Genomic DNA, 17,062 nt, shown 5'->3' with positions numbered 1-17,062 from the left:
TCCCACGGGGCGCTGCCGGGACGGCCGCGCCGTGCCGTTCGTTGCCCGGAGGCCGTTGCTACCCTCGCGGCGCGGGGACGCGCGTGGGGAGCTCCGCGGGGACGCGTACCAGCGGTGCCACTTGCGCCACGGGCTCCACCTGCGTCACTTGTGCCATTTGTGCATCAGTGCCACTTGTGCCGCCATGCCGCTGCTGCAACCCCCCACGTGCCATGCGAGCCGTGCGGTGCCGCCAGACCCTGGCCCGGCGCCCGTGGTGACATTTCAGCCCCGCGGTGTCAGCTGCGCTGCTGTCCCCGACCGACCCCAGCAACTGTCCCTGGCTCCGGTGCCGGCTGCGTGCCCCGCTGCTCGTGTCCTGTGTCCCCAAATCCGTGCAGCCTCACATCCCGCTGTTGTCATATGCCCATGTCTCCGTGTCCCGTGTCCTCGAATCCAGCCGTCCCCATTCTGACGTTCCTCAGCCGCCATGTCCCCTATTCTCAAATCCCCTGTTTCCCATATCCTTGCATTCCCTTACCTCCGTATCCTCCTATCCACCTGTTGCCACATCCCCATACCCTTGTCTCCACGTATCCTCATATTCCCAAATCCTCGCGTCCCCAAATTCCTGTAACCCCATAAACCTTTCTCCCCAGGCCTCCATGTGCCCCATCTCCATTTCCCCATACTTCTATGCCCCATATACTCGTGCCCCCGCATCCTCACTTCCACGCCCCCATAGTTCCCTCACACCCCACACCCCTGAACCCAGGTGCCCGCACACCCTGCACATCCTCCGACCCCTCTCCCCCGCCTCCCCGCCCCGCCCTGCTCCCTCCCCCGGGGACGCCCCTCTGCCGCTGGAGGCGCCTTCGCCGCCGGTGCAGAACGGGCGAAGCTCCGCGGGCACCGCCGCCACAGCCGCCCGACAGCGACAGCGACCGCCGGTGGGTGCGGGCGGCGGCGGCACCACGCGTGTCAGTGGGTGTTCGCGTGCGCTGTGCCACGCGTGTCCGGCGGCGAAATCGCGGGCAGCAGCCGTCGCGCTAAGCCGAGGGACGTGCGGGGCGGCACCGCGCGGCGCCGGGGACGGGCGGGTGGAAGCCGGGGACAATAGCTCTCTGTGCCGCTAAGCCGGGGCACGGGGCTACCCCACTGCCAGCGACCACGCGTGACTGCGGGCACGGCTCGTCCTCGCGGGGCCGCGTGGCCGCGCATGCCTCGGTTTCCCTCCGAGCGCACCGTGGCACCGCGGGGCGGCTGACCGCGCCGGCCGCGTCCTGCTCACTGTAACCCCCCTCCCGTCTCTTGCAGCCCTCCGACGCCCTCGGCATGGTGAGTGGTGGCACGGGGCGTGAGGGCAGGGGGCCCCTTCCCCTTCTCGGCGGGGCTGGGTGGTGCCGGCGCTCCGTGTGGCAGCGCCGTGCCCACCGCCTCCGCGTGACCCTGCGGGGACAAGGGGACGCTTTGTCCGGGGGCTGGCACCGCTCCCGGGCACCCCGACACCACCGCCCCAGCGACGTCCCTTGGCTGCCCGATGCCCCCCCTGAACCTACGGCCCTCGTGCCCGTTGCGGTGCCCGTTGCGGTGCCCGTTGCGGTGCCAGCTCGGCTGTGCCCTGTGACAGCTCTCAGTGGACCAGCTGAGCGCGGAGCAGGCTCTGGGCATGAAGGAGCAGGAGTGGACCGGCCCCGAGGCGCTGTGCCCGGGCTGGCAGGAGGAGGAAGTGTCCGACGGCGAGGGACCCGAGGACAGCAAGCACCCCGACCCCACTGCCCATGCCTATGAGGTGCTGCAGCGCACCCTGCGCCTGGAGGGGATGCCCCTCACCGTAGACCGCACCGGCCAGCCACGCTCTGGTATGGGTACGGGAGGCACTGGTATGGGTATGGGAGGCACTGGTATGGGTATGGGTGGCACTGGTATGGGTATGGGTGGCACTGGTATGGGTATGGGAGGCACTGGTATGGGTATGGGTGGCACTGGTATGGGTATGGGTGGCACAGGGTGGTGGGGTGCTGGGATAGGGCAGTACAGAGTCTTGGTGTGGCCTGGGGATGCAGTGCCAGGCTGGGGTTGTGGTACAGCACCATGGTGCCAAGCTGGGGACACCAGGCTGCTAAGAGGTGGGTTGGCAGCAGGGCACAGTGCTGGTGTCTTGCCAGAAGAAAGTTTGTAGGACTTTCTTCTTTTTGCTCTGTTAGTGTGGCACACCTGGCCCAGCAGTTAAGCCAGCAGGAGGTGGTGCCTTCGTTGCCACGCAAAGCATTATCGCCTTTGGCAGTGGCAGGTCCTTCAAGCTGCACCCTGAAAAAGACTGCTTGTCCCCTATCTGCTTATGTTTACAATCGTGAGCAGCAGTCCTGGAGCACGGTGGCACCCACCACTTGCCCCTCTAGATAATTAGCAGTTGTCAGTCTTATCACCGAAAAGGCCTCACGAAGCGAGCTTTGTGACAAAAAAAACCAGTTTTGTGTTTCACAGCTGGGCTGGGGACTGTGGTGCCAGCTTGGGGTTGTGGTGCTGGGCTGGGTTCACAGTGCCGGGCTGAGGACACGGGCTGCTCACATGGGGTGGCAGCAGGTCCCATGCACCCTACCACTGCCTTGCTGCAGGATTTGGCCAGCTGGATATGACTGTGTGCATCCTGGGCTCCCCCACCGCCTTCCTGCCCATCTTGCTGGAGGGCGGCTCCCGCTGCCCAGGTGAGTATGGCCCTGTCCCCCAGGCCTGGCTGCCAACAGCCCCCCTGGTGTATGGGGACACAGCCACTGCTCATCCCGTGCCACCCACAGGTGCCATGGTGCTGTGCCTGGCACCTGCCTGGGCCAGCCGCGTACCCTCAGAGACATCACCAGGCACGTGGTCCCTGCTGCTCTCCAGGGGGGTCTCCTTCGAGGCAGGGGGCTGCACTGCCCTGGAAGAATTTGTGCCTCCCCGGCGTGCTACCTACGTCACTGGCACCTTTGGGTCGGAGGGCAGTTGGGAGGGTGAGCTGGCCCGTGACCTTGATTGCCCTACTGGAGGCTCAGCACCACTGGCACACTGGCTGGAGGACCCCCTGCTCTCTCGCTGGTTGCTGTCTGCCCGCGCCGGCCTGCCTGTGCCCCCCACCCTGGCCTTCACCACGGGGCTGTGGGAGACCCTGCCTGAGGAGCCCAAACCCCCCGGGGTGCGCCTGGTGAGGCTGCAGGACCCCCGTGGCCAGGAGAGCCTGGTGCAGGATGAGGTGGACGCCTTCCTGGAGGGCAGCACCATGCAGCCCTACGATCAGGTGGGGACAGCAGGGGGGACATGGCACAATGTGGGGGAGGGGGGTGGCAGAGGGGGGGACAGGGTGGCACGATGCTCGGGTGGAGTGGGTTGGGATGACATGGGACAGGGTGACATGGTGCTGCGTGGGACAGGGGCGGCAGGGCGGTGCAGTCTGGTGGCATGGGGTAACATGGCACTGCAGGGGACAGGGTGGCATGCAGTGCTGTGAAAGGGTGGCATGGGGTGACACTGCCCTGCACACAGGTGGCAGTGCGGCTGTCAGGGTGGCGGTGGCGTGGAACGGACCCCCGCAGCACCCACAGGAAGGTGGAGGGCAAGGCAGTGGCACAGGCAGTGGCAGCCCTGCTGAAGGGCCTACGTGAGGAGGAGAGCGTCCTGCTGGAAGCCCTGGTGCCCACCGGCCGCCTGCCCACGCTGCCCCCACGTAAGACCCCCCTCGGGTACCCACCACTCAGGAAGGGCTTCTGGGGGCTCCCTCGTGTCCGCTCGTGGGTGGGGGATGGCCACCTCGGACTCAGTCCCTAAGGGTGGGGGGAAGGTAACCTGCCCCTCCTGTCCCCTGGGCTGGGGGTGAGCATGGCACTGGGGGGGGGACCGTCCTTGGCCATTCCCTGGGGCTGGGGCACTGCAGGGTGAGCTGGGGGCTGCGGGTGGGATGCTGCTGTCCCTGCCCTGTCCCTCACCCCTCAGGCAGCGCAGCCCCGCGGCTGCCCATGGCCCTGCGCATCTGCACCGTCGTCTGCCGGTCCTGGGGAGACCGGCCCCAGCTCTGCCAGGTACGGTCTGGGGACGGGGCTGGCGGGTACACACCCGTGCGTGGCGTCCGAAGCCTCCACCCCCTTTCCTGCAGCCCCTCTCCTTGGGCCAGGTGTGGCTGGGGGTGGCTGCGAGCATCCCCTGCCCCGGGCTCTGGGTGCCAGCACAAGGCCCCACAAGTCCCCGTGTCCCGGGGGCTGGCAGCCCCATCCCTGCCTCGGGGACACCCACCTGCATCCCAGTGTCACCCTGTGTCCTCTTGGTGGCGTGTCCCCACAGGTGGCCTGTACTGTGGGGCGGGCAGAGGTGCCGGTGCGGCACGGTTCGCTGCTGCCCTTGGGCCTGGACTCCAGCCTGCGGCAGTGGGGCCTGGCAGATGCGGCACAGCGGCAGGCACTGGCAGGGCGGCTGCGGGAGGCCGCCGAAGCCAGCATGGCTGCCGTCCTAGCTGTGGAGGGCGAGCTGAGCCCTGCTCAGCGTGGCGGTGCCCGTGCCCACACCGACGTCCTTGGTGAGCTCTGACCTCAGCCTGCTCCCTTGGAGGCAAGTGGGGCTGGTGGCCTTGTGGCACTGAGTGCTCTGTGTCCCCAAGGTGTGGATTTCCTGTTGGCGTGCGTGGATGACACCCTGGAATTGGTGGCCCTCTCTACCAACTGCCTGCGCTGCCTGGAGACGTGCCTGCTGGTTGAGGGCATGGGGCATGATGTGGGGCAGCCTGCCGGAGATGTGCCGCGACTGCTGGCCGAGTGCCTGCTGCACCGGGCGCAGTGCCGCCTAGTTGAAGGCAAGGACATCCTGCTGATCGGGGCTGGAGGAGCCAGCAAGAGCTTCGTCTGGGAGGCAGCACGCGAGTACGGCCTGCGGGTGAGCAGATAGGGCCAACAGTAGGCTTCAGAGTGAACGCTGGGTGCTGTGGCTTTCAGTAGGCTTCAGAGTGAAAGCGAAGCTAGGGAATGACACCGGGAATGAACAAAGAGGACCTGTAATGGCTGGGGTCAGGGAAGCTAGGATAGAGACTGTGGGGACCTGGTTGTGGTGGGAATGGGAACAGAGATGGGTAGGGCTGAGGACAGCCTATGTATGTGGGAACTGCACTGGGGACAGGGGTCTTAGGGCCAGGGATGAGGGCGCGGACGATCAGAAACTAGAAGGACGGGAACAGGCTGGGTACAGGGGCACCGGTACTGGCTGGAGACTGGGAATTAAAGATGGGGATGGGGAGACCAGGACTTGGTGGGGATGAGGACAGACTGGGGATGTGGGCAGGGCACCAGGACCAGGGACAGAGATGATGGAGCCGTCTGTAGGCTTCCCAGTGAACGCTGGGTAGCGTTGCCATGGGGTGGGCGCACTGTGTCCCACCACTCCGTGGTGCCACCAACTTGGTGCTGCAGATCCACCTGGTAGAGTCGGACCCCGAGCACTTTGCGGCTGGGCTGGTGGAGACCTTCCTGCCTTATGACAGCCGGGAGCACCGTCGGGACGAGGAGCACGCTGAGCACGTGCTGGAGATGCTGCGCGCCCGCGGGCTGCGGCCCGACGCCTGCCTCTCCTACTGGGATGACTGCGTGGTGCTGACAGCGCTGCTGTGCCAGCGGCTGGGCTTGCCCGGCTGCTCTCCCGCCGCCATACGCCTGGCCAAGCAGAAGAGCCGTACCCACCAGCACCTGCAGCGCTGCCGCCACGGCCGCCCGCCTCCAGCCGCCTTTGCCGTGCCTTGCCGCCGGCTGCGCAGCCACGGCGACGTGGAGCAGGCGGCGGGCACTGTGCCCTTCCCCGCCGTGGCCAAGCTGGAGTTCGGGGCAGGGGCGGTGGGCGTGCGGCTGGTGGAGAGCGCTGGGCAGTGCCACGCGCACGCGGCCCAGCTGTGGCACGACCTGCGGGCCGACGCCGACCACCCGGGCATCGGGCTGGGCTGGGGCAACACCATGCTGCTGATGGAGTACGTGCCGGGCACTGAGCACGATGTCGACCTGGTGCTGTTCGAGGGCCGGCTGCTGGGCGCCTGGGTGTCGGACAACGGCCCCACGCGCCTCCCCACCTTCCTGGAGACGGCGGCCATACTGCCCTCCTGCCTGCCCGCTGACCGGCAGGCCCAGCTGGTGCGGGCAGCCCTGCGCTGCTGCCGGGCCTGCGGGCTACGGCACGGCGTCTTCAACGTGGAGCTGAAGCTGGGCCCTGCTGGGCCGCGCCTGCTGGAGATCAACCCTCGCATGGGCGGCTTCTACCTGCGCGACTGGATCCGCGCCGTCTATGGGCCCGACCTGCTGCTGGCCGCCGTGCTGCTGGCACTGGGCCTGCCGCCCGTGCTGCCCTCCCGGCCTTCGCCCCGCCAGCAGCTGGCGGGCATCATGTGCCTGGCGTCGGAGCACGGCCAGGCCCTGCGCGGCGGCGTCATGGAGGCCCTGCAGGGCCTGCAGCGGCAAGGCCTGGTGCGCCTCAACCCGCTCTTTGAGGAGGCGGGCGGGCGCTACGAGGAGCCCTGCCTGAGCGTGGCCTGCACCGGGGATGGCCCCGCCGAGGCCTGCGGACGGCTGCTGGGGCTGTGCCAGGCGCTGGGCATCGACTCACCCCAGTACCCTGTCAGTCATTTCCTCTCCCACTTCAAATAGCCACGGCGGGGCTGGGGACGCGGGGCCGGGGCCGGGCTTCGCATCCCCCAGATCCCCCCCGGAGGCCCACACCCCAATCTCAACCCCCCGCTCTCTCGGGGTTGGGCTGTGGGCTGTGGGCCTGTAGCAACACGGCGGCCCCACGACACCCAGCGTGGCCCTCGATGCAGCATGGGAGCTGCAGCAATGGGGAGAGCCTGCATAGCAGGCTGTAACAAAGCAGCCTATAGTAACAGGCAAACGTGAGGAGCCCCTCGTAAAACCACTGAGTGTGGGGAGATCCCGTTGTAACAGGCAAACATGAGGAAACGATGCAGTATGAGGGGAGCACACAGTAAGAGATGACCATCGTGAGACCCTGTGACAGAGGATAAATACTGGGAGATCCTACAAGAACACCTGTGTGAGGGGAGACCCCACAGCGATAGAACAGCACGGGGAGATCCCGCAGTGACAGGCATACAGCAGAGATCCACTGCAGAAGCGGGAGACCCTACAATAACAGGAGCAGGAGGCACCTGCACTGAGAACTGCGCGTGGGGATATCCCGTGAGAACACCCCGTTGCTGGGGAGACCCTACAGTAACAAACCTGACAGTGGCAAAGCTGTGTGGGGAGAATCTCCCCGTGTCTCACAATCCCAGGATGATGCCACGTGATAACAGCGTGTCACAGCCACTGCCACCATCAACAGGGAAACGGCACCTGCAAGTGGCAGCAAGAGACCCTACAATAACAGCAACCCTGCAGTGACACACGGCCCCCGTGGCTGAAACCATACAGTAATAGCAGTGTTCGCAGCAGCCTGTGTAGTGCCTGAAGCCTTATAACAATAGACCACGTACTGCCTGAGACCCTGCAGTAACAGCAGCGACCCTGCAGTAACACAACCCACATAGTGCCTGAGACCCTGCAATAACAACACAGACCCCACAGTAACACAGGAGTGCAGTAGCAGCCCGAGGCCCAGTTGGAGGTTCTTCTGGCGGTCGCCTCCAGTCCGACCCCCCAAGCACCTCACAACCCATGGAAGTGGCACGTTCCCAACCCCGGGCCGGAGGAGCACCCCCAGAGCCACGTGCACCAATAAAGGCTGCAGAGCGCCAACTCAGTGCGTCAAGGCCCGTGTTTATTTCGGGGAGGTTCCCCTCCCAGCAATCCCCCCGCGGGGCTCCGTGCGCCAGCGCTGACATTTGGGGCCGACCCCTGCCCTTTGGGAGACACCCGAGACGGAGGGGCGCAGCCTGGCCTACGGGGCGTAGCAAAGGCTGGAGTTGCTAGTACTGGTGGGCGTGGCTAAGCCTGGAGGGGCGTGGCTAAATCGGGGGGGGGGGCGGGGCGAAGTCTGGGGGCGGGGCCACGTGCTCGGACTCCACGTCCCGGAGTGCCCCGCGGCGGGGATCCCGAATCCCTCTGGTGATGCGACGCGGCCGTGACCGGGCGGGGCCCGCGGATTCGCTGCGGCTCCGCAATGGCGGGGGTGTTCGACATCGACCTGGAGACCGAGGAGGGAAGCGACGGGGAAGAGCCCGAGCTGGGCGCCGTGAGTCCACATGGGACGTGGGGACGTCGGGACCTGGGGGGAGACGGCGCGGGGACGGCGTGGGGAGCTGAGCGAGAGTGGGGATAAGGGGCTGGGACGTGGTGGGACTGGGGACAGGGGCACGAGGAAGGCAGTCGGGGATCCTGACAGAGGTGACTACGACCTGGTGAGGGGGGGGATAGGTGAGGAATACAGCTAGGAATACCAGGACTGGCTGGGGATGGGGGCACGGGAGAGGGGACGTGGGGAACTGAGCCTGGTGGGAAGAGGGTTGTGGGATAAGGACAGGGTAGGGATGGAGCAGAGTGGGGCTGTCTGGGCGTGGGATGGGGGCTCAGGAGTGGTGAGGAGCTCTGGGTCCTGGTGGGGATCAGAGGTGATGGGAGGGCTGGGATGCGATGTGGATGGGGACCGGGGACCTGGGCTAGGGATGGGAGGAAAGGCAGGACCTGTTCCAAGGATGAAGGACAGAGCTAAAGCCACCGTGCCGTGTGGCACTGATGCCATGTCCCCACAGGAGATGGAGTTGGAGCCCCGGGGGAACGGCCTGGAGTGAGTGTAGGGTGGCACTGAGGGGCGGCTCTGAGGGGGCCCCATCCCTACTCACCATCCCCACACCGCCACCCCACAGGCCTGTGGGGCACTACGAGGAGATAGAGATCTCAGAGAGCAGCGTCAACAACGGCCCCGAGCACATTGGGCCCCACTGCTTCGAGCTGCTGCGCGTCCTGGGCAAGGGCAGCTATGGCAAGGTGGGAGGGCTTTGGGAAGGGGGGCTGCTCACGTGGTGAGGGTGTCAGGAAGTTTGCCCTCCCTCCCCCCCCCGCCCATCCTGCAGGTCTTCCAGGTGCGCAAGGTACAGGGCACTAACACAGGGAAGATCTTTGCCATGAAGGTGCTGAAGAAGGTAGGAAGGTGCCATGGAGCACTGCATCACTGTGGGACCCCCCCCCATCATTGTGTGATGCCCTCCCTTCACCATGTAACCCCCCTGTCCCAGGCCAAGATCGCCTGCAATGCCAAGGACACAGCGCACACACGAGCTGAGAGAAACATCCTGGAGACCATCAAACACCCCTTCATTGTTGACCTCATCTATGCCTTCCAGACGGGCGGCAAGCTCTACCTCATCCTGGAGTGCCTCAGTGGTATGGGGGAACGGGGGGGCAAGCATGAAGGGGGCACAGCTCACGGCCCCCTGGCTGTTTGTTGCAGGTGGGGAGCTCTTCATGCAGCTGGAGCGTGAGGGTATCTTCCTGGAAGACACCGCCTGGTAAGGCCAGCACACGTCCCTGCGTATCCCCTTGTGTCCCCATGTGTCCTCAGCCTGGAGGAGGGCACTGGGGGCCCCAACTGCTGCTCACCCCCTTCCACCGTGGCACAGCTTTTATCTCAGTGAGATCACACTGGCGCTGGGCCACCTGCACTCCAACGGCATCATCTACCGTGATCTCAAGCCAGAAAACATCATGCTCAACAGCCAGGGTGGGTACAGTGCTGGGGGGCCACCGTGCAGTGCCATTCTGGGGGCTGACCCCCTCCGGAACCCCCCCAGGTCACATCAAGTTGACGGACTTTGGTCTGTGCAAGGAGTCCATCCATGACGGAGCAGTCACCCACACCTTCTGCGGCACCATTGAGTACATGTAAGCAGGGACAGAGGTGCCAGGGGGAGCCTGGGGGGACCACGCACTCAGGGCGTCCCTCCCATTGCCCAAAGGGCCCCGGAGATCCTGGTGCACAGCGGGCACAACTGCGCAGTGGACTGGTGGAGCCTGGGTGCCGTGATGCACGACATGCTCACTGGATCGGCAAGTCACCCAAGGGGGGGTTGAGGGAGGCACGTGGACAGCATGGAGGGCTCATTGTGGCCAACCCCTGCCTGGCAGCCCCCGTTCACAGCAGAGAACCGCAAGAAAACCATTGACAAGATCCTGAAGGGGAAGCTGGTGCTGCCACCCTACCTGACGCCCGATGCACGTGACCTGCTCAAGAAGGTGCCTCCACCTGCCCCCGATCCCATCACCCCGTGTGTGTGTGGAGGGGGACAGCTGGGACCCCTATTTCCTTTCTCTCACAGTTCCTCAAGCGCAACCCCAGCCAGCGCGTTGGTGGGGGGCCGGGAGATGCAGCCGATGTGCAGGTAGGGGTTGGGGAGGGGTATAATGATGTTTCTCCACTCCCCCCACTTCTCGATATAACATTACTTCCCCTCCAGAAGCATCCCTTCTTCCGGCACATCAACTGGGAGGAGCTGCTGGCACGCCGCCTGGACCCTCCCTTCAAACCCTGCCTGGTACAGGGGGGGCTCTGGGGGGCAATGGTTGAAGGGGGGGCTCAGAGGACAGCAGCCACGTTCCTTCCCCCACACAGCAGTCGGAGGAGGATGTCAGCCAGTTCGATGCCCGCTTCACACGCCAGACCCCCGTGGACAGCCCCGATGATGCCATCATCAGTGAGAGTGCCAACCAGGCCTTCCTGGTACGGGGTGGATGCACAGGGAGAGGTGTCCCGCTGCTCCCCCGCCCCACCCTTTGCCACTGCCTTCCTCCAGGGCTTCACCTACGTGGCCCCCTCAGTGCTGGAAAGTATCAAGGAGGGCTTCTCCTTTCAGCCTAAGGTGCGGAGCGCACCCCGCCGCCTCAACAGCAGCCCCCACACCCCAGTCAGGTACCCGTGCCAGGTTTGGGGGGCACTACGGCAAAGCTGCTCCCCCCTCACCTCCCCTTCCGCCCTCTGCAGCCCGGTCAAGTTCTCTCCGTTCGAGCCCTTCAGATCTGCAGAGACCATGGAGCTGGGGCTGGAGGGCGGCACCCCGCCCGAGGCCACGGCCCCGCTGCCTATCGCCTCCGCCAAGAAGATGCGGTGGGGTCGGGGGCGGCCGCCCAGGTAGGGGTGTGGGAGGGAGAGGATTCCGTGAAACGGTGCGCGTACCATTAAAGCATGGATCAGTGCGGCTGCAGCGTACTGAGCTGGGGGGGGATGCGCCCCGCCCTGCCCACCGCGCCGTGTCCGCCCGGAGGAGCGCTGAGCGCTTTATTGGGGCGGCGCCGTCACAGCGCGGTGCTGTCCGACGGCCGCGCGTCGCCCCACGCCGCCGACCCCGCGAGGCTGTGCGCGTCGCCGGGCAGTGCGTGGGGCTGCTCCGCCGGGCGCTGCTCCTCTTCCTCCTCCTGCGGGACCTCTTCCTCTCCGTCCTCCTCCTCCTCCTCCTCCTCGCGGCGCTGCCGCTCCGCGCCCCACGGCATCAGCTCCTCCGCTTCCGGGGCTTCGTCTCCTTCCCCGCTGGGTTCGGCGGTGCTCTCTCGGCCCCGCAGCCGCCGCCATCGGCTCTGCAGCACGGCCAGGGCGCGACGCCCCGCGGGCCGGGGGTGGTAGCGGCCGTCCGAGAGACGGCAGAGGTGCCGCCAGGCCAAGGCCAGCCCCACGGCCAGACACAGCAGCAGCCCCAGCAGGGCTCCCACCGCCCGGTCGCTGCGGCTCACTGCGGGCTCCCCCGCTGCCGCCAGACCCGCCAGCAGCAGCATGGCTGCGGGGCGCCAGGCGGTGTCCTGTGAGACGGGATGGGTCCTCGTCAATACCCGCAGTGCTTGGCCCCGTGACCCCCCAGGCCCTGACCCCCAACCCATTGGGCTGCCCCGAAGACCCGTGGGTTTTTCCCCTTCATCCCAACGCAGCGTCTGCAGATGGGGAGTCGCATGGGAACAAAGTGCAGCCCTCTGCTTCACTCCCCACCCCCAAATCTATAACGGGGTAACCGTGGCAGAGAGGATGCGTGGGTCTGTGGGCACTTCAGAATCCCCCCTCCCTGGTACTCTCTGGGATGTTCCCATTCTCAGGGATGCCCCCACCCTGCTCTCTGACCCCTTCTTCCCCCCCACTCTGTTTTTGGGGTGCTCACCATCACCGAGCGCTGCTAGAGCAGGTCCTGTTGCTGCGGTGTGAGTGGTGCGGGGGGGGCCCCCAGCACTTCCTGCCCCCCCCGGCAGCGGATGTATCAATGCGGGGGGAGGGGGGGGGGGGAAGGGTAACAGCGTCTGCACCTGCCATCCCTATCACCCGAAATGCACCCAGCAGCTGAGAAACCTACAGCAACACATTAGCCTGGATGAAGAGTGAGAGAGAGCGTGGCCCTGCGAACACTGACTGCTATTACTGCTGTGAAAGTTTGTGCCTGAGCCCCCAGCTATAGCTGCCGCCTCTTCCTATCCCCTATATCCCCACCGTGGGCTGGGGACATGCACAGACCCCCGGCCCCCCGCACACACACCTGACACTACAGCAAAGCCCCCATTGCCCTCACGCCCCCAGCCTGACCCAGCACCTTTATTATAAAGAGCTTTATTCGAAGTGAAAATATAGATTTGGACCCTGCCCTGGAGGGAGGGCAAAGGAGAAGGGGATCCCGTGGCTGTGCCACATGGTAAAGGGAGATGACCCTACCCAACGCCGCGGGCACGGGGGGTGCAAGGGGCTTTAGTGTTTGATCCCAAGGACCTCCCCACTAACACTTGCGGGCCACTGCGGGGCGACAGGGGGCAAAGTGGTCCACGATCCACAGGTGGGCAGCACCCAGTAAGGCAGTAAGGGTGATGGGGGAGCTGCCGGAGGAACGGCTGGGTAGATGGAACGAGGGGCACCAAGCGGGGTGGGGACAGGACCCTGAGTGGGGGGGAGACGCGATCCCCGAGGGACAGAATATAACCCCAGGGGAGGACACGAGGACGGCTCAGAGGATAGAGGCTTGGTCCCCGGCTGCGGGGGGGCAGCCCCCACGCAGTCACTGGGTGGGTGGGCCGGGCTGCCCCTAGACGTGTCCGTTCTCCAGGCGGCTGAGCTGCTCCTCCAGGCGGGCGATGCGCTGGCCCTGCTCCGTCACGAGCGCCCGCAGCGCCGCCATCTCCTGCAGCACCTCGTCCAGCCGCCCGCCCACCTGCGAACCGGGCACGCCATCAGCGAGACAACCGGGCCCCCCCCGCCCCGCTCAAGGCCGCGCCCCCTTTGGAAGTCACGTGGCTCAAAGCCACGCCCACCACACCCAAGTCCACGCCCCCTTCAGCAAACACGTCTTACGAAAACAGGCCCGCGCTACCAAAAGGCCACGCCCCCTTCCAAAGGCCACGCCCCCTGCACTCACCGCCGGGGCGGCGGTCCCGGTGCCCAGGGCCGGGGGCGCGCTGAGACGGGAGCTGGGGGCGACGGGCGCCGGCGCAGCGCTGGCGGTGGCGGCGGCGGCGGTGGTGGCGGAGCGGCCGTCGTGCAGCAGGGAGTGGCGGTTCACCTTCAGCTCCCGCTGCTTGCTGGGGACGTAGGCCTGGCGCAGGGACACCAGCAACGGCCCCGCTGTCTGCCCCGCCACCCACTCCTCGGCCTCCAGCGCCGGGTCGGGGCCCGCCGTGTCGGGGTACAGGTCGTCCTGGAATAGGTCCGACTGCGCCCCACAAACAGCGTCACTCAGGGGACCCCTGCATGGGTACCTGTCCTACCCAGGGAGCTCCGCCCAGCTAGGAACCCCACCCAGCCCCTGTGCAGGGGCTTCTACCCAGGGACCTCCCCATCTGCTGCAACGAGAGTGGAGACCCCATCCAGCCTGAACAGGGGCCCCCAACAGACCCCTGCCTGCTTTGCCCAGGGAGCCCGCAGCCCACCAAGAGACCCCTCCCAAGTTACTGTGCCCTGCTCTGGATCCCACCCACTTGATCTGGGTCCCCCACCAAGCCACAATGCAGAAACCCCTGCACACAGACCCCCCTCCCCCACTTCCCCTAAGGATCCCCAAGAGTCCCCCGTTGCTCTGCCCTGCCCTGGGACCCCCATAGAGACCCCTCCTCAATCACTGCATACTACCCAAGGACCCCCACCCAGCTACTAAGCATTACCCAAGCCCCCCTCCCCCCACTTACCCAGGGGTTCCCACCTATCACTCCTTGGCATCACCATTCCCAGGGTCTCCCTCAAACCAACCTCCCCCCACCAGTCCCCACTTACCTTCCTTGGCACCGTCATGATGATGGGCTCACACTTACGCTCATGCAGCTTGTAGAACCTGATGAGGCAGGGGGGAAAGGGTCATTAGAAGAGGAAATATGGGGATACTGGGGAGGACATCGGAACACCCTGGCACCCTCCGCCTCACCTGGCAATCTCACACTTGCTGACATCCAACCCACGCTTGGGCATCCAGCCCATGCCGCGCTGCGGCTCCTTGCTGGTGAATGTATTGAGGAAGTGGATGTAGGGTGGCTCCTCTGTGATCTCGAAGTAGCGGATGCTCGAGTCGCCCTACAGGCAGCTGGTGAGTATGGGGTGGGTGAGGAGGGGGCAAGGGAGGGAGGTGTGGGGTCATACTTTGCCACAGACGTAGACCACATTGGTGTCGGGGTCGTAGAAGGGCAGCAGGGCCCCGTTGCTAGAGTCCAGCTCCTGCAGACCCATGGGCTCCTCCAGGTTCTCCTGGGGGGTAGAGCGTCAGCCCCATGCTGCACCCCATACGGTCCCCCAAGGGACCCCTGCAGCCCCTCACCGTGTCCCACAGCGCTAGCTGCCGCTCGCTCATGCGGCTGAAGCCAGTGGTGAAGATCTTGCCATCAGCCAGGAAGATGGCACGCATGGGGCGTGCACCCTCGTGTGCCCTCTCTTTCTCCTGCAGGGTGGGAGCACAGCATGAGGGCAGCGGCATGAGACAGGTGGGGTGCAGCATGGGGCACACAGGGGTCAGCAAAAGTGCCCCGCAAACAAGGGATGATGGGGAGACCCCATGGATGTGGGATACTGGGGAGGGACGGAAAGTGCCCCAGGGACAAAGGGATGTGGGGGACAGCCAAGAGGTGCAGGGAGCACCTGGGGACAAAGAGACACAGGGTATCAGGGAAGGATTCAATGTGCCCTGGTGACAAGGGGCAGGGATACTCAAGGAATCCAGGATAGCAAGGAGGAATGGGAAGCATCCTGGGGACAAGGGATGGGGGCACCTGAGGAATGCAAGGCAATGGGGGCCACCAGGCAGCAACTGAGGACAAGGAACTGGGGGCACACGAAGGATACAGGGAAGGACGTGGTGTGCCTGAGGGGCAAGGGGTAGGGACATCCCAGGGATGCAGGGCATGGGGGAAACAGGGAAAGCACTCTGGGGACAAGGCATGGGGACTTCTAAGAGATGCAGAGTGTCAGGGAGATAGGAGAAATACATCAGGGATGAGGGATGGGGACATTCAAAGGATGATGACAAACTGGAACAGGTTGCCCAAGGAGGCTGTGGATGCCCCATCCCTGGAGGTATTCAAGGCCAGGCTGGATGTGGCTCTGGGCAGCCTGGTCTGCTGGTTGGCGACCCTGCACATAGCAGGGGGTGGGAACTAGATGATCATTGCGGCCCTTTTCAACCCAGGCCATTCTGTGATTCTGGTTCTATGATGGGGAGTTATCAGTGGACATCTGGGGACAAGGAATCGCAAGCATTCAAGGACAGCAGGGAGCACCGGGGGACAAGGGATGGGAAGCACCCTAGGGACACGGGGACACTGCCACTCTGCTGTCTCACTTACCAGCAGCACGGTGCCACGGCGGGGGTCGATGACACGCACACTCTTGTCCTTACAGGCAGTGCAGAAACGGCTCCCATCGCGGCTCCAGCTCACACTGTAGATGAGGTCAGGGTGCAGGCCCTCCAGACGGTACAGCTCCTCTCCCGTACCCACGTTCCAGATCAGCACCACGTTGTCACAGCCTGCACGGTATGGATGCAGCTCAACCACCTGTCCCAGTGTCACCCAGCACCCTGTGACCCCGCACTGTCCCCATACCTGCACTGAGCAGCACGTTGCGGGTGCTGGGGTGCCAGGCGATGATGCCCACACGCTTCGAGTGCCCCTCCAGCACCACCACTGGCTCTGTGAGTGGCTGCACAAGGCCCCCCTCAGGCACCTGCCACACCTATGGGGAGTGAACAGTGAGGTGTCCTCTGTGCCACAACATCCCAGTAACCCCTTTCCCATCCACCCCTCACCATGACAGTGCAGTCCTCGGAGCCACTGGCAATGACGTGATCGTTGTGGGGGCACCATTCGATGTCTAGCACAGGGCCTGTGTGCCCACACACGGTGGGATACGACTTATCAATGCGGCCAGTCTGGGGATGTAGGGACAGTGTGAGAGGTGGTTAATCCTTGTTCCATCTGAGCCCCACACCCCCATCTCCATCAATCTCAACACAGCCACAGCCCCATTTCAACGCAGCCCCATCTCCATCTCAACCCAGCCCATTCCCCATCCCGTCCCCACTCCATCCCTGTCCCCACCCAAACTCCATCCCAAGCCTTCCCCCTCCCATCCCATCCCCATCCCCATCCCCATCCCCATCCCAGGCCATCTCCATTCTATCCTATCCCGTCCCATCCCTCTCCCCAACACATCCCCATCCTGATCCCAAGCCACTTCAGCTTCCATCGTGTCCCCATCCCAAGCCATCCCCAGCGCCATCCCCACCCCCAGCCCACCTTGTGCAGGGGCAGCACCAAGAAGGCTCCGCCGCCGCTGGCCTCCACAATGATGGCTACAAAGGAGGGGTTGACAGCGCAGAAGGTGCTGTCCCAGGTGACGCGGGACACACGGATGTCATCGTAGCACTGCTCTGTCTTCACCGGCTGCCCGAAGACGTGCCGGAATTTGCTCTGCCGCACCACCTTACGGAACGACATGGCTGGGGGCGCACCCCGGTTCCGTGTCACCGGGGGGACCCCAAAACAGCTCTCCAAAGGAGCAGCCCTAGGATGGTGGCACTGAGCGGGGGGCTCAGCCCCATCACCCGCCCTGGGTAAAGGGCAACGGTGCTCCTCCCTGCACAAGCGGGAAACCGGCACTGGGCAAACAAACCCTGCCCTGTGGGTGTGGGGCG

The 17,062-nt window shown here is 65.1% G+C and overlaps 3 protein-coding genes across 5 annotated transcripts; 2 read left to right on the top strand and 1 right to left on the bottom strand.

Moving 5' to 3' along the window:
- Positions 1-1,314: 1,314 nt before the first annotated feature.
- On the top strand, positions 1,315-6,626 carry CARNS1 (carnosine synthase 1; the record flags this gene model as incomplete). Its single annotated transcript, XM_079537057.1, has 9 exons — positions 1,315-1,557; positions 1,610-1,841; positions 2,598-2,687; positions 2,778-3,256; positions 3,502-3,682; positions 3,949-4,034; positions 4,294-4,525; positions 4,607-4,878; positions 5,409-6,626. 9 exons carry the CDS (start codon positions 1,315-1,317, stop codon positions 6,624-6,626), a joined length of 3,033 nt encoding a protein of 1,010 aa, XP_079393183.1.
- A 1,471-nt stretch (positions 6,627-8,097) lies between these two features.
- RPS6KB2 (ribosomal protein S6 kinase B2) lies at positions 8,098-11,083 on the top strand (the record flags this gene model as incomplete). 3 transcript variants are annotated; one of them, XM_079537248.1, is made up of 15 exons in its annotated part: positions 8,098-8,169; positions 8,687-8,721; positions 8,801-8,921; positions 9,008-9,076; positions 9,170-9,317; positions 9,385-9,442; positions 9,554-9,654; positions 9,725-9,815; positions 9,890-9,980; positions 10,059-10,166; positions 10,250-10,312; positions 10,388-10,465; positions 10,543-10,650; positions 10,724-10,839; positions 10,912-11,083. In XM_079537248.1, the coding sequence occupies 15 exons, from the start codon at positions 8,098-8,100 to the stop codon at positions 11,060-11,062; spliced, it is 1,410 nt and encodes a 469-aa protein (XP_079393374.1). In that variant the 3' UTR covers positions 11,063-11,083. The 3 variants fall into 3 exon arrangements, with proteins under 3 accessions (XP_079393374.1, XP_079393373.1, XP_079393372.1); XM_079537247.1 differs by lacking the exon at positions 8,687-8,721 and having other exon boundaries at positions 8,098-8,186; XM_079537246.1 differs by lacking the exon at positions 8,687-8,721 and having other exon boundaries at positions 8,098-8,228.
- Positions 11,084-12,976: 1,893 nt separating this feature from the next.
- Positions 12,977-16,865, bottom strand: CORO1B (coronin 1B; the record flags this gene model as incomplete). The annotated part of the gene is made up of 10 exons (XM_079537347.1): positions 12,977-13,102; positions 13,307-13,600; positions 14,158-14,215; positions 14,306-14,451; positions 14,518-14,622; positions 14,693-14,812; positions 15,714-15,895; positions 15,972-16,101; positions 16,175-16,297; positions 16,665-16,865. 10 exons carry the CDS (start codon positions 16,863-16,865, stop codon positions 12,977-12,979), a joined length of 1,485 nt encoding a protein of 494 aa, XP_079393473.1.
- Positions 16,866-17,062: the final 197 nt, after the last annotated feature.

The sequence above is a fragment of the Tetrao urogallus genome (assembly GCF_951394365.1).
Source record: "Tetrao urogallus genome assembly, chromosome: 6".
NCBI lineage: Eukaryota > Metazoa > Chordata > Aves > Galliformes > Phasianidae > Tetrao > Tetrao urogallus.
Note: the sequence above shows the minus strand (reverse complement) of the source record. Positions and strands in the feature narration are given on the sequence as shown.